The sequence below is a fragment of the Cryptomeria japonica genome, chromosome 3 (assembly GCF_030272615.1).
Source record: "Cryptomeria japonica chromosome 3, Sugi_1.0, whole genome shotgun sequence".
Classification (NCBI taxonomy): domain Eukaryota; kingdom Viridiplantae; phylum Streptophyta; class Pinopsida; order Cupressales; family Cupressaceae; genus Cryptomeria; species Cryptomeria japonica.
The window spans coordinates 382,698,229-382,712,450 of record NC_081407.1 but is presented as its reverse complement, the minus strand read 5'-3'; the positions used below and the strand labels follow the sequence as shown (position 1 = coordinate 382,712,450).

The window sequence follows — 14,222 nt, the reverse complement described above, 5'->3', positions numbered from 1 at the left end:
GCTAGAAAATTGTTGAATTATATAAATTAATATTCTATAATTTATTATATTTGATAAACATTCTTTCCATTTTAAAAATTGAAACCCTTAAAATATGAATTATAAGTTGTTTTTTTTTTTTCTAATTTGTATTTAGGTAGTTTAAAACAAATGACAGACACTCTATTATTGAAAAAGGGAAGTTGAAATTTCTTTCAAACTCGAACTCGGATCTCTAAAATGATTTTTATACTTTTTTATTGTTTTTTTTAGGGTGGTGGAGGATAAATTAAGATAATTTTATTAAAGGCATGGTGAATTGATATACAGGCCAATCGTACAGAGATGCTTGTCAGAAGCACGATGGAGGACATTTATCCACCAGTACTACTACTAGACCTTTGTAAACAAAACCAAAGAAATTAACCGAACCACAAAACATTCACATTACTCCAAAATTTCAAGATCCAGTCCTTTTCAAAGAGTAGCAGGTTGTGCACGTAAATTTTACAGCAGATCAACCATAATTCTCTGCATGAAATCCAATTGTAAAACAGCCCTAATAAACCAATAATACCCACAACACTGTTTATGTGTATGGCAAAACAGAAGTTTTGTCAAGCCATATGATTTATGAATGAATTAATGCAATTACATGCGTATTGTTGTCATGGTTGTGGAGTTTAATGGGTACAACTGTGAGGGATGGAGGATGTTATGGTAAGGTAGCCAAGGGTATAGAATCTTTTGTGGTACATGGGGTTCGTCTTCAGACCCGTACAAGAGCACCATAACCATTAGATTTCAAGGCTTAGGGGTACAAATGCAGGCTTTTTCCTTGTTGAGAACTGTTGAGCAGTATGAATTCTGTAATACCCACATCAACAATTCAACCCAATTTGTCCACTCTGTAGTACCCACATCAGTAATCCAGCATACAGTATAACTGCTGTAATACCCACCTCAAGAATTCTGTCAGCCATTAGTGTGAGTTACAATATACCCCACATCCAGAATTCAGCCCACTAATGTAAGAGTTGCAATACCCTGTGAAGAATCCACCTTATGGTGTGCCTACTGTAGTATTCACCTCAAGAATTCTACCAAGGCCCAGAGTAATACCCAAATGAAGGTTTCAGTTCTTCTATGCAGTAGTAGCATGAATGAAGCAGGACCATAAGTGAGGTCTTAATTTAGCTTTAGGGTGAGTTTTAGTCGCACTGACTACTGCACACTGTTGTTACTTTAGTAGTGGGCCTCTTACAAGTTACCAGCTTTTGCCTGCATATTTTCAGGTGTTTAAGCAGTAGGTATTAGCTCTCCATTGTTGGATATATCTAAATGATTATTCTAATTATATTCTTTCTATGTAAGGGAAAATGAATGTGATTAGGCCTTTTGCAGTCTGCCTGCAGGATGAGTTGAAAGTAGTCATGTCCTCCGTGCTTGGCCATAGGGTTGCAGCAGAGTGCATTTAATACTGAGATAAAGGCATCCTGTACCTGATGATCAGGCAGCAGACTTAGACTTTCTGTCCATATATTACAACAATCATCAGTGACCACATACATGTCCATCAATCTGTTGCTCATCCATATACACGGACTGTGTGCAAACACAGATCTGGCAGTGATAGTCCTCATGAAAAGATCTCTAGTGGGAATTGGCACACATGCTCACCTACAAGATAGTTGCATCATGAATAAAATAGAATATAAAGTTTTTTAACGTCCACGAGGGCCATAGCCAGCTCTTTTGACCCAGTTAGTCATTGCTACCAGTGAATTGATCAACTATTCTCCTAGTGTTTTCTCATGCTTTTTTTTTTGTGTTCTTAATCCTATCCATGTTTTGGTCATTTATGCTCCATCTTCATGAACAATGGTACAGTAGGGATATAACAACTTGCTGGCCAGCTCCTCATATTCTGCTGCCCAAGGGAAAAAATATATTGTTCTCCTTCCAGATAAAAATGCAGATTCTAGGCTCAGTGCATACAGAGGATTCTGTTTGTCTTTAGCTTTTATGCTTTTGCTCCGACAAGCTACCATTATGCTTTGACATCATATGCACAACCAGGGTCATGGGATCTTATAACAAAGTGTGTGAACAGTCCTCAACAAGACCTTCAAAAGAAAAAGGATGTCTTACACTCACTGCTCATAGAAAAACATCACCACGTGTTGAGTCTTGATTGCAATCTAGACTGTGTTAAAGTGAACACCATAAATAACCGAATTATCAAAACTGTCTATGCATTCTTCTTTCTCCTTTGTTTTATCACCTAGAATAGTTCCAGGGCTATCTATCTTACTATATATATAGAAACACGCAAACATGATCAGTGCAAAAGACTTGTACACGGTAATAAGTGCAGTAGTCCCTCTGTACGTGACAATGTTTCTGGCTTATGGGTCTGTGAAATGGTGGAAGATCTTCAGCCCGGAGCAGTGTGCGGGGATCAATAGATTTGTTGCAATATTTGCAGTCCCTCTTCTGTCATTTGAGTTCATCTACAAAATCAATCCATACGAGATGAACTTCAGATTCATTGCAGCAGATGCCTTATCCAAGGCCATAGTGCTCCTAGTGCTGGTTCTGTGGGTGAGTTTTTCTGAAAAAGGAAGCTTGGATTGGGTTATTACAATATTCTCACTCTCAACTCTTCCAAATACTCTTGTCATGGGCATACCCCTTTTGAAGGCCATGTATGGAGACTATGCTGGGACTCTGATGGTGCAAACTGTTGTCTTGCAGTGCATTATCTGGTATACACTCATGCTGTTTCTTTTGGAATATAGAAGTGCTAAAATGCAGTTAGCCGAGCAGTCTGCTGGAGCAGCTAATTCCATGACTTCTTTCAAAGTTGAATCAGATGTTATTTCCCTGGACGACAGAGAGTTTATGCAGACTGATCCCGAGATGGGCCAGGATGCAAAAGTCCATGTTAATTTGAAGAAATCATTTTCGTCAGTGGAAGGGAATTCTGCTACTTCTTCTCAGAGATTTCCCTCAACCAAATCTTTTAGGCCCATCAACCATTCGGATGCATATTCTCTCCAATCCTCAAGGAATTTAACCCCCAGGGATTCAAGCTTCAACAAAGCAGATTATGTTTCTTTGATGTCAGAAGGCCCAGCTCAATCAAATAGTAAGAGTAACAGTAACAGTAACAGCCACAGCCCCAGCCCATATGAGTGTGATGCGCCACTTTCACACAATTCCTCACTGGGCCACACTCCTAGAACGTCAAACAGCAATGAAGATCATCACTACAGAGACCTCAATTTGGGAATTAGGACAGTAAATACAAGTTCAAATTGCAACGGAGTGATCTCCGATGGATTGAAGAGTTATAGCACCAGTCTAGAACCACTAGAGAAAGGTAACATACAGAGAGATTTAGTACATGGGAGCCACAGGGAATGTCTAAATGGTAATGCAGTAAACAATTCTGGGGGTAGGAGTTTGTACGGTGGAAGCAATTTGAGTGTTAGTTTTTCACCCAATGCTGTGCAGTTAACAAAGAGAATTCCTGATTCCAGAAGCTCTCCTAAGCTATATGACGAAGATGCAAAGGAGCTACATATGTTTGTTTGGAGTTCTAGTGGTTCCCCTGTTTCTGAAGGAGGTTTGCAATTATTGGGTGGAAGTGATTTGGCTATGGGGGATAGCTCTCGTCGTGAATTTGACAATATTAGAGAAGAACGGGCTACAACCACACCTGCAAATGGACAAATGGGAACCTTAGGTACTTTTCTCACATTTATTTACGCCCAAGTAATTAAATTTATGTAATTTCAAGCCTCCCTAGCTCATTGGTTTTTATTCATATGGTGTTTCTGCATTGTAGCATTATGTAATACTTTTTTGGGGAATAAATTGTTTGTCAAGCGTCCATGGGTAGTGGTTCTGAACTTGATGGTTGCAGAGGATTCCAAAGTTTCTCTCCAACTTCAACGAACTAAAAAATTTCCACTTAATAAGATAGTTAAAATTTCCAATGGTAGTTACTGGGTTTATGATAGAGTGAAGAAGATAGCAATTTGTTCTTTTGGACTTTGATATAGGGAAGAATTCTTATGGTAGTTAATTCTTTTTGGTTTTTGACGGAGGAAGAATTTCAACAGTAGTTTGAACCTATAGATTCTGAATCCAGATACAAGTAAATAGTGTCTTGTTCATTCATACCTCTCATTTCGAATATCACATATACAATGTTAATCATATTTCAATCGTTAAATGGTTATCATATATATAATATAGGTGACTACAGGGTTGATAGAAATGTCTGTTTGCTTTAACCATCCGATTTTATGATATTTCTATCATGGAAGGATCACAAAAGCTAGTTCAATGACAATCCTCTACAGATAGTTTTCACATCTCTTAGCTGTAGCAGAGGCCTCTGGCTGTAAATATGGTGGAAAAGAAGGATATAATAATGAACGTATCTGAAGGATTCAAACAAGTTTTCTAAAGCAATTTTAGGTAAAAAATTAGCAACGTGAATACGGAATTAACTGTAGCATCCATACTACTGAGGAAGAAGCAAAACTAAGGAGGGCTGAAAACGTTTGCTGCAGATATGAATGAGATAGGAAAGTTTAGCCCTGAAACAATGTTAAAGAATATCTGAAGGATTTTAGCGCCATTGGTTCTGCAGATATAATAAGAATATCTCTTTGGAGGTCAAGCCTTCTTGTGAAAGTTGAATTGCTATTTGGAAAATTATGACAACATCTTTCATTTTTCAAACTATGAAAATGCCATCTGTCTGAGACTCTGAACGTGTGGTTATGGTAGAGTTTGACAACTATCTAAAGTTTCTGGTTCAAAACTGCATATTGAGCAATCGTTCTTTCCATGTGGTAATGCTATAAACCATTTCTAATGATTGGAATGATTGAAGAATTCATGGAGGAAATTATTAAATCTTGAGAAACTTTGATGATAGTTGTCGGAATATATGGAATTTCTGATGTTGCAGGGAAAATATTTGTTGTTTTCTGATAGCTGATAATCATTAATGGAACCAGACAAAAAAAACTGTATGACAAAAATTGAAAGAACTACACTGAGAACATATTATATTTCAATACATATTTTCTCATTATTCTAGGAGATATTACAATGTGGAACCATGCTAAATTCGTTTGAGTCAATTGCCAAATGAGTAGGAGTAACCCACTTGCCACATAAGCAAACCATGCGACTGTAGGTCTTTTATCATTTTGAGTGGGGTGATACCCAGCAATTAGGTGTATGGGTACCTGGGTCATTAGAATTGCATTGCAATGAATCCAAATAAGTTCCAGAAAAGTGTTTGAGCTCTGAGACGCACCTGCTCAGAATGTTTAAGATTCAACTATTTCCTAGGAAAAACCACCACAGAAGACAAGTAAATGAACTATTTTATTTCTCGTTGCAAAGCTTAAATAAAAAATATAACCCTTGGAACCAAAGGGAATTCAATTTTTCCGCATTCAGAAGATGGCATCTATATATGACAGATAGACTAAAAAGTTTTGCTATTCCATATAAGACAGAAGACTAGTAAAGTATATACTGCAAGTGTTTAGCAAGATCAGGGAAGATTTTTTTCCAGTAAACAACATTTAAAAAAAAATCACACATACTTCCAATTGTCTGAAATCCCATCATGATTTTGCAGGCCCGAGACCAGAATCAGGACAGCTGTCTGAAGAATATTTGCAGGGACAAAATTTCAGTTATGGAAACAAAGATACAATGGTGGCCAATGCAAGATCAGAAGACAGAGAAGGTCCAAGGCTCTCAAAGTTCACTTCAAGCTCTACCGCAGCTCTTACACCAAGGATTCTAGGTGAAGCTGATGGAAAAGGAAACAAATCACCACATGCAGTGGCCATGATCAGCTTAATTATCAATATGGTGTTCCGTAAACTAGTACGAAATCCAAATTCCTATGCAAGTGTTGTAGGAATTGTATGGGCTCTTGTTTCTTACAGGTATGCCTTCCTCTCTTAAAAATTTCAAATTCAAATTCTTCCATTAACAGAAGATCGTTTTTGGACTCAAAAACACTTGCAATGATTCCCCTGAGAAACAGTCTACAGATTGAGAATCTCCATCATTTCCCCACTATATTCTGTGTAAATTTAAGTTGTATCAGGAGGAATGTAAGACGTTAATGGTTTAATTTCAAGTTAGACTGAATTATCTGTTAGCTGCTGTTAACAAATTGAAAATTTTAAACAATATTTCTTATGGGGATGAGGTCGAGATCACAATCTTCGCACACATACAATCCATATTTTTCATATTGTTTCATTGAAATCTGGCTACTTATTGATAATCCTCGCTTTATATGTTTTTCTCCTTGCAGATGGCATCTTGAGATGCCTCAGATTGTCAAAGGTTCTGTAACAATCTTGTCAAACGCGGGCCTTGGTATGGCAATGTTTAGTCTAGGTGAGTTGATTTTAGAACACCCTGTATTTTGCTGCTTATTTTTCTTTGAAAAGCTAAACATTTTGTCCACCATTAGAATGCATCAAATGAAAATAATCTGATTAACTAATATGTACCTATCCTTTCTATTTTCCATATTTCTAAAGAATCACAATCTTGATTTCAAGAACCAGTGAGTAAAATTATTGAAACACATTTCTTTTGAAGCCGAGGAATTAACTAGGTTTCTTTTGACCAAAAATATGAAATGCTTGTTGCAACTGAATAACAGAATGTTTTGTATGACAGGCTTATTCATGGCTTTACAGCCTAAAATCATAGCATGTGGGACATCTCTTGCAATATTTGGAATGATTCTTCGTTTTCTTATTGGACCTGCAGTAATGGCAGTGGCTTCAATTGCAACTGGTATTAGAGACAGTGTATTGCATATTGCAATTGTACAGGTGACATACACCATTATCTTAACCAGTCCATGCTTTAGACTGTTATTTTCTGCCTGACTCTCTGGAAATGCGAAGCTGAGGGAAATAACATATCAATATAGTGTAAAATAATGACAATGATTCCACAGCTCCTAGCTGCTAGAGCAAGATCTGTCTATAAAGTGTGAATTAGTTGCTTTAATTCTAATTGCTAGCATTCTCTGGCTGGACTAGGACAAGATATGATACAAAATAAGGCAAGGGTTTTGCAGAAAATGGTATATATTGAGTCATCTGCATTGATGATGCATTTTTATCTTCGAGTCTGGTGATTGGGAGAAAGTTTCTCCAAGTAAAAAGCCTGTCCTGGTTCTTATTTCCAATCAAAGGTTAAATGTAATGGCTAAATTTTTTATTTACCCAAAAAAAATTAATCCCAAGAGATTTCAGCCTAAGGATCATGCTTTCATATCGGATATAACTATAATGACTTTGTGGATGAAAAATTAGTCCCATTTTAGAGAGGCTTATACTTTGCATGTACATTGAAATTGTTTATTTCTAAGTCATTGAGGCAAATGTTTATAGCCAGAACCAAAGCCACTTTTTTAAGAAAGCACACCAAGGGTTTAAACAGAAGTATCTTTCAGTCAACTTCGTATGATCAAATAGGCTGCCTCCGATTCTCTGAAAATATTTTTCTTGATATTTTCATTTGAAATGCAAGTTCCCATACTTATGCCAAAGGTTATCAGATATTGGAAGGGCGAATTGATCATTTGCATGCCAATAATTTCTGATAAAATCCATTGCTAGAACTTAAGGTAGGAATAATATTCCTTTGCAGAGCAGATTCACAGGGAAACACAACAGTAAATGTGTTTGTATTTGATATAGTCCTCTTATGAGGTCTCAAGAATGCTTTGAATTTCTTGTAAGTAAATGAGAGAGCATACTCAAGCCTTTATCCAAAAATTGGTTTGGTGTTCTTGGAACTAGGACATTTATTTAGAAACTAAACTCAATGACATATACCATGTTTGCATATTATCAGAGGTTGAAGCAATGTTTCATGTTTGAGGACACTCTTGTATCTTTTACTAGACTTGAAAGTTGAAACTAGGGCCCTAAATGCCTTGATAATTATACACCCAACTCCCTTTTATTGTCACATTAGAGAATAAAATGCATTTTTCCCTGTGGTTCTATATTGTAGAATTTACACATTTTTACAATTTTATAAATTGCAAAAAAATGTCCACCTGTTCTATGGAATTTTCCCTACAGTTCAGACTCTAGAGCCAAAGGAAACCCCCTTCTGGCATGAAACTTTCTAAACATGTTTATGTACCATTAGACACTGCCCAAGAAAAGCAATCAGAGAATGTTATCATCATTACTGTTGCCGCTTCACAGATTTGCATTTAGAAGACAGAAAATATATACAAGTTTTGTTGTAGTCTAATTCATATCCCATGCTGGTTAGAGGAATGCGATTGTTTGGCATAACCTATGAAATCTCAATTTTTTTACTTTAGCCTATATTAACTCCTTCATGCAATGTTTGATTCGTGTGTTAATTCTACTGAGTTTTCATTTTTCTAAGCCATTCTATGTTGATGCAGGCTGCATTGCCTCAAGGAATTGTTCCATTCGTCTTTGCAAGAGAGTACAATTTGCATCCGGATGTCCTTAGTACAGCGTAAGAATACATTTGCTCCTTATAAAGATTATGGACCATGGATCTTATTTTGATGGTTATTATGATGAGGCCATATTTGCATGTGGCAGCTGTGGGCTTATGTAGAATGGCAATTTTTTTGGCTACTAAATGATTACTTATGAAACAAAAACAATAATGAGACAACTATAAAATATCATAGGAAACAATGAGCTGATGAAATTAAGCAAAGCATTTCTTAAACTTCTCTGCCACCAACAGAATATTAAGACTTCTACATAAATTGTTGGTCTCAAGCTTTTCCTTTTTGTTGCTGTAATATTGTAGGAGGCACTTGTCTCTGGACTCTACCATCACTCTCCTCCATAGCTTGTTATACTAGTACATAGTTGATCTAATATTTGCTAGAAAATCAAGGTTTCTTTAGGTTCCTAATTCAACAGAATCACAAGTCTAAATTATTTAATGGGCCTATGTTTTTAGCCATGATTGTGCTCTTTCCTTCTTGGGATACCAAAGCTGCCATTAAAAGACAGGAATTTGATTTGTTATCTCTGATAGTTTTGTACTCAAGAGTCGCGTGTAAAAAGAGAGATCATGATAGGTCACTAACTGCTTGGCAATATCAAACCAAAAGGCACAAAGGACCCTTGTTGTGCACCCCTGAAGTGTTCTAATTTGTTTCCTTATTGTTACAAATTCCCTTTCTTGCAAGTGACCTATTTTGAAGAAGCTTGGCTTTCCTGGGAAGGGATTAGATAATGCATACTGAAATTGGATGACAGCAGATGAATGGGGGATAATATTTGCTTAAAGATGAAGACTTTAGTTTCTGTTGTTGGTTTTTGGTGGTGGTGATAGATGTAGTTGTGAGTTAATTGACTAGATTCAATTGTGTTCAAGATTTTTGCATCAACATTGCGGATCACAACATTCTCTTGATGTTATGGATTGTGGAAATCTCTTATCACTAATTGACTTACTGTTGTATTTGCTTTTTCAGGGTGATATTCGGCATGATTGTCTCTATGCCAGTAACAATATTGTACTATGTGCTTCTTGGATTGTGAGTTTGGTTCCAGTTCTTGAAAAGTGAGGTCTCTGGATAGAGCTGATATGGAGCAGCATTGTCCCTGTGTTGAGGTTTGGGCATGGTGGGATCTCTGCTCTGGAAGGAAGCATCGAACTTCCAGACTGAAGAAAACTAATGGCATACCATACCATTACACCACCTTCTCTACCACATCAATCTCCTTGGAAGAAGACATTACAGTTATAAACACTATACTCATATGCAAAAGCTCCAGTTGAGCAAGCCGGAGTAATGGAGAGCAATGTGGGTCACAACGTGGTCTGGCCCAATTTTTATTCCTCTCCAAGAAGAGATGCAGGAAGTTGAGATGTATACTATGTAGAAGAAAAACAATTTCATATTCTTATATATTGTCTGGTTCACAAATTCCTTCAACCATTTAAAAGTAAATACAGATCATACTTTTTGATTTTTGGGAAATCCAATTGGGTGCTCTGATTTTACTGAGCATTAAACCTCAAATGCATCAAGCCAATTTTTTTTAGTGAGGACCACAGATCTTTCTCAAGTTAGACAGATTTTTTAGAGTATTCACAGTCTATTAAGATGTGGGTTGAAGAAAATTTGTGACTCTTCCTAAATTGAAGCTGAAAATCCAACCAGACATGAGAGTTCATATTCACAATAGTCCTAACCAGTAAAGTATCATAGTAAACTATTCCATCCAAATTGTATATTTTGATCTTTTTAAACAGTGTTTATCAGTCAAATTAATTGATTACAGTAGTCAGAATAGGTGGAATATGCTTGCGCCATCAAAATGGCTGGAGTCTTGCTTTCCATACTCAACTTTTAAAAAGAAAAAGATTACTTTTTCTATAAGATAATACAATTTTCAGATTCAGAGTATGCACGGGCACCCATTGCGTTCATTGGCAGCAACCAACAGATTTTTCGGGTCAAAAATTTATCTTTTGAAAACTTTGAAAACCCCGTGATTTTATTACTCGTGCTCCACTCCGTTTGATAGAAAAAAGTTTTAAAAGATAAAATAAACAAACTTGCATATTAAGCATTGTCTTTTTTATTCACTTGTGTCCTATAATAAGATTTGAATTTTTTTTATCCTCTTTACTTTTTGTCCCAACCTCTTCTTTTCTTTTGGTTGGGGGACCTTTCTAGATATGGGAATGCTAATGGTAATGGTGAAACTTGTATATTTATGTTATTTTTGTTTTAGTTTGGTGTTTATATTAAAAAATATGTTTAAATTTGATAGTTTAATAAATGATGTAATTTTGTATGAAGTTGGGTTCTTGTTTTTATATCATTATTTGTTCATCACCATACATTCATATATTTGCACTTCACATTATTCATATACACATATCTAAATATAATCACGTAAATAATGCATTGATTATGAATATTTTGCACACATCTCTATAGATTTTGTTATTTATTTGATTTGACCATTATCATATCTCATTTCATGCATGCAAATGCGAGGATAACATTGTGATTGCAAATTTGATCAATGCAAATCTAAAATTCAAATTTTAAATTTAGTTGACTCTTGCCTATTCTTTATTGACAAAGGGGAACACAATACCTATTTTGTGTAATTTATTGCAATGCCCTTGTATTTAAATGCATTTAATATCATTCAATAACATTCACTTTGCTTTGTTTATTCACGTCCCTTGTATTTAAAGACATTCAATAGCATTCATTTATCATCCATAGATCATATCTCGGTCCAATCATTTGCACTAAAGGAGGATGTTAGAAACAGTTTTGTTGATGCACTAAAATGAAATTAGATTTGCACATTTACTCGTAGAGCACTTGCAAGGTTGAAATAATCTTTGATAACTTTTCTAGGGATTTTGTAGCAACATATGGACAACCTTTGAAAGTATTATTGATATTGCTAGTTTAGATAACAAAAGAAACAAAGGCAATTCAAGTGAAATAGGGAGCAATGTATAAATTATCAGACCATTTTCCCTAGGTACAAGGCATTTTTATAGGGATTTTGTAGCAACATATGGACAACCTTTGAAAGTATTATTGATATTGCTAGTTTAGATAACAAAAGAAACAAAGGCAATTCAAGTGAAATAGGGAGCAATGTATAGATTATCAGACCATTTTCCCTAGGTACAAGGCATTTTTATGAGTGCAAATTTAACCTTGATCCTTTGACAACCAATTTTTGTGTAGATTGATTGTTCAAATTCTAAGGGAAATAACAAATTGCCATCTTTTATTTTTTATCATGAGGCCTCTCAAATTCAATGTTTACAAAAGATTTTCATCGCTTTCACACCTTATTTTCTGTATTTTCTTTCTTAGTTTTAACATTTAATCTTTCATTTTTTTTGTTAATGTTCATTGTAATACCTTTGTCAACTAGATTAGCATATGCTTTTATTGCTTGTATTGATTAAATTAGATAGCAATTTTCAATATAAATAAGACATTATTCTCCTTTACTTTTTAAAAACCCATTCTCTTTTGTATAACCTATCCTTCCTCTAGGGTTTCTTATTAACATTATGGGTTTTAGATTTGATTCATCATCTATCTCTAGATTTTCAAGGATTTGCGTTCACTTTATTTACATTGTTTTGATAAGGGTTTGGATATACATATTGATTTATCTCTCTTCCTATCCTTCTAGACCTTAGGACATTCCTTATAACATTTTTTATAGTTTATTCCTTGTTTATTTTTCATACATATATTTTAAAATTCAACATATCTCTTTCATATCATACAATACATCTCTTCTTGATATGTGGAACTATGAGTTTATATGTTATGAAAGTCAGAGGCTTTGTTTTACCATGTTTGATAATCCCCATTCTTCATTGAGTTAAAAGTGTTGATTTTTTTAACCCAATCTCCTTAGTATGACATATCCTTCTTCTAAGGTTTCTTATTAGCATTATGACTTTTAGATTTGATTCATAATCTATTTCGATATTTTTCTAGTGTTTTCATTTAGTTTATTTACATTATTTTGATTAAGGTTTGGGTATAAATAATGATTTATCTCTCTTCCTACTCCTCTTACCTTAGGATGGTCCTTCCTTACAACAATGTTTAGAGCTTGTTTCTTATTTGATTTTCATACATTTCAAATTTTGACATGTATCTGTCATATCATATGAGACATCCATTCTTGATATATGCTTTGTGAATTTTTATGGTATGAATGCGAGTGTCTCTACTCAATAGAGGTTTTGTTTTACCATGTCTAATCATCCCCATTTTTCCTTGAGTTGATTAATGGGTATTCTATTATGATAGAGAGTTTAGTTCATTATCCATGCATTTCATGATGATCTTATGCCTTGTGACAATGATGAGCACACAATAAGAATATATTATGTGATACACTTATACATGATATTAGTATATCTAGTGATAATATGTTAGGTCCCTAATATTCTTTCTAAATATTGTTTATGGTAAAAATGGAAACAACAATATAGAAAGACTAAAATATATTCAACCACTAAACCCTAGCCTAACAACAACAAAGATCCACCATAACATATGAAGATTACCTAAGACAAATGCAAATTAACAAAATCCCAAAGATTATACTATCACATGTCCAATAGGGTTTGAATCTTCATTCTTCCTATCTCCATTGATCTAGCTCGATATATTTGCTCTCAGATTTTATGTGTGCACAAGAGCTCAACAAAGAACGGAAATGTGATTGCAAGTAGGCTTGATCACATATGAAAGTTTGAAAGCGTAGTTGAGGGCTTAGAATGCTTAGGAGGGTTGATAATGAAAGAAGCATCCTCTTATATAGAAGACACTGTAGGAAATGGAGGGATAAGATTAAGAGGTGTAAAATATAAATGGTCGGCTAGGATTAGAGGGTAGGTAGAAGAAAATAAGAAAATAATGAGAGGGTAGGTAGTGTAGGAATTAAGAGATGAATGACATGTGTCATAGGTAGAAAAGGCTAATGAATTAATTAAATAAATAAAGATTTATTTAATTAATAGAGGAAATGAGATCAATTAAATAAATAAAATATTTATTTAATTTAGGAAAATGACTATTTAAATAAATAAATGTATTTATTTAAATGAGGAAAAAGGCTAGAAGAGGATAAATGAATTAATTAAATAAATAAAGACTTATTTAATTAATAGAAGACTTAGGCTAAAATAATTAAATAAATAAAATATTTATTAATTAGACATGACAATTTTAGGTGTCTACAAATATAATAAGATGAAGCACTGGTGACATGCTTAATCTATTAGGAAAATAGTGTCTCAACCTTGCAATGATAAAAACATATTGTTGATTAAAAAGGTTATTATTGATACATGATGGTGGGGGTTTAGGGGCAATGCTCCTTATTTTTATTTTTTTAGGGTATAATTTATCATTGTAAATCTTGATGTTTATATATTAGGTCATTGATCTAATGGTGGATACTTTTTATGCTTTGTTTGCCCTAGAAAGCAACCCTATTTTATGAAGGCATTGTATTATGACTGAATAGTGTGATGTATTTGAAGAATTTGACAACTATTGAGTTTCCTTTGGATCACTGTTGGTGATACTCTTGTAAGAATATTGGTCTTAAGTATATTTTAATCTATTGTTGATT

The 14,222-nt window shown here is 34.5% G+C and overlaps 1 protein-coding gene across 4 annotated transcripts; it reads left to right on the top strand.

Annotated features, from left to right (window-relative positions):
* Positions 1 to 423: 423 nt before the first annotated feature.
* On the top strand, positions 424 to 10,093 carry LOC131044745 (probable auxin efflux carrier component 1b). Of its 4 annotated transcripts, none has more exons than XM_057978162.2 (7): positions 424 to 1,183; positions 1,384 to 3,730; positions 5,654 to 5,969; positions 6,347 to 6,432; positions 6,721 to 6,878; positions 8,483 to 8,559; positions 9,542 to 10,093. In XM_057978162.2, exons 2-7 carry the CDS (start codon positions 2,317 to 2,319, stop codon positions 9,606 to 9,608), a joined length of 2,118 nt encoding a protein of 705 aa, XP_057834145.2. In that variant the 5' UTR covers positions 424 to 1,183; positions 1,384 to 2,316; the 3' UTR covers positions 9,609 to 10,093. The 4 variants fall into 4 exon arrangements, with proteins under 4 accessions (XP_057834145.2, XP_057834144.2, XP_057834143.2 ...); XM_057978161.2 differs by having other exon boundaries at positions 424 to 1,274; XM_057978160.2 differs by having other exon boundaries at positions 424 to 1,285.
* Positions 10,094 to 14,222: the final 4,129 nt, after the last annotated feature.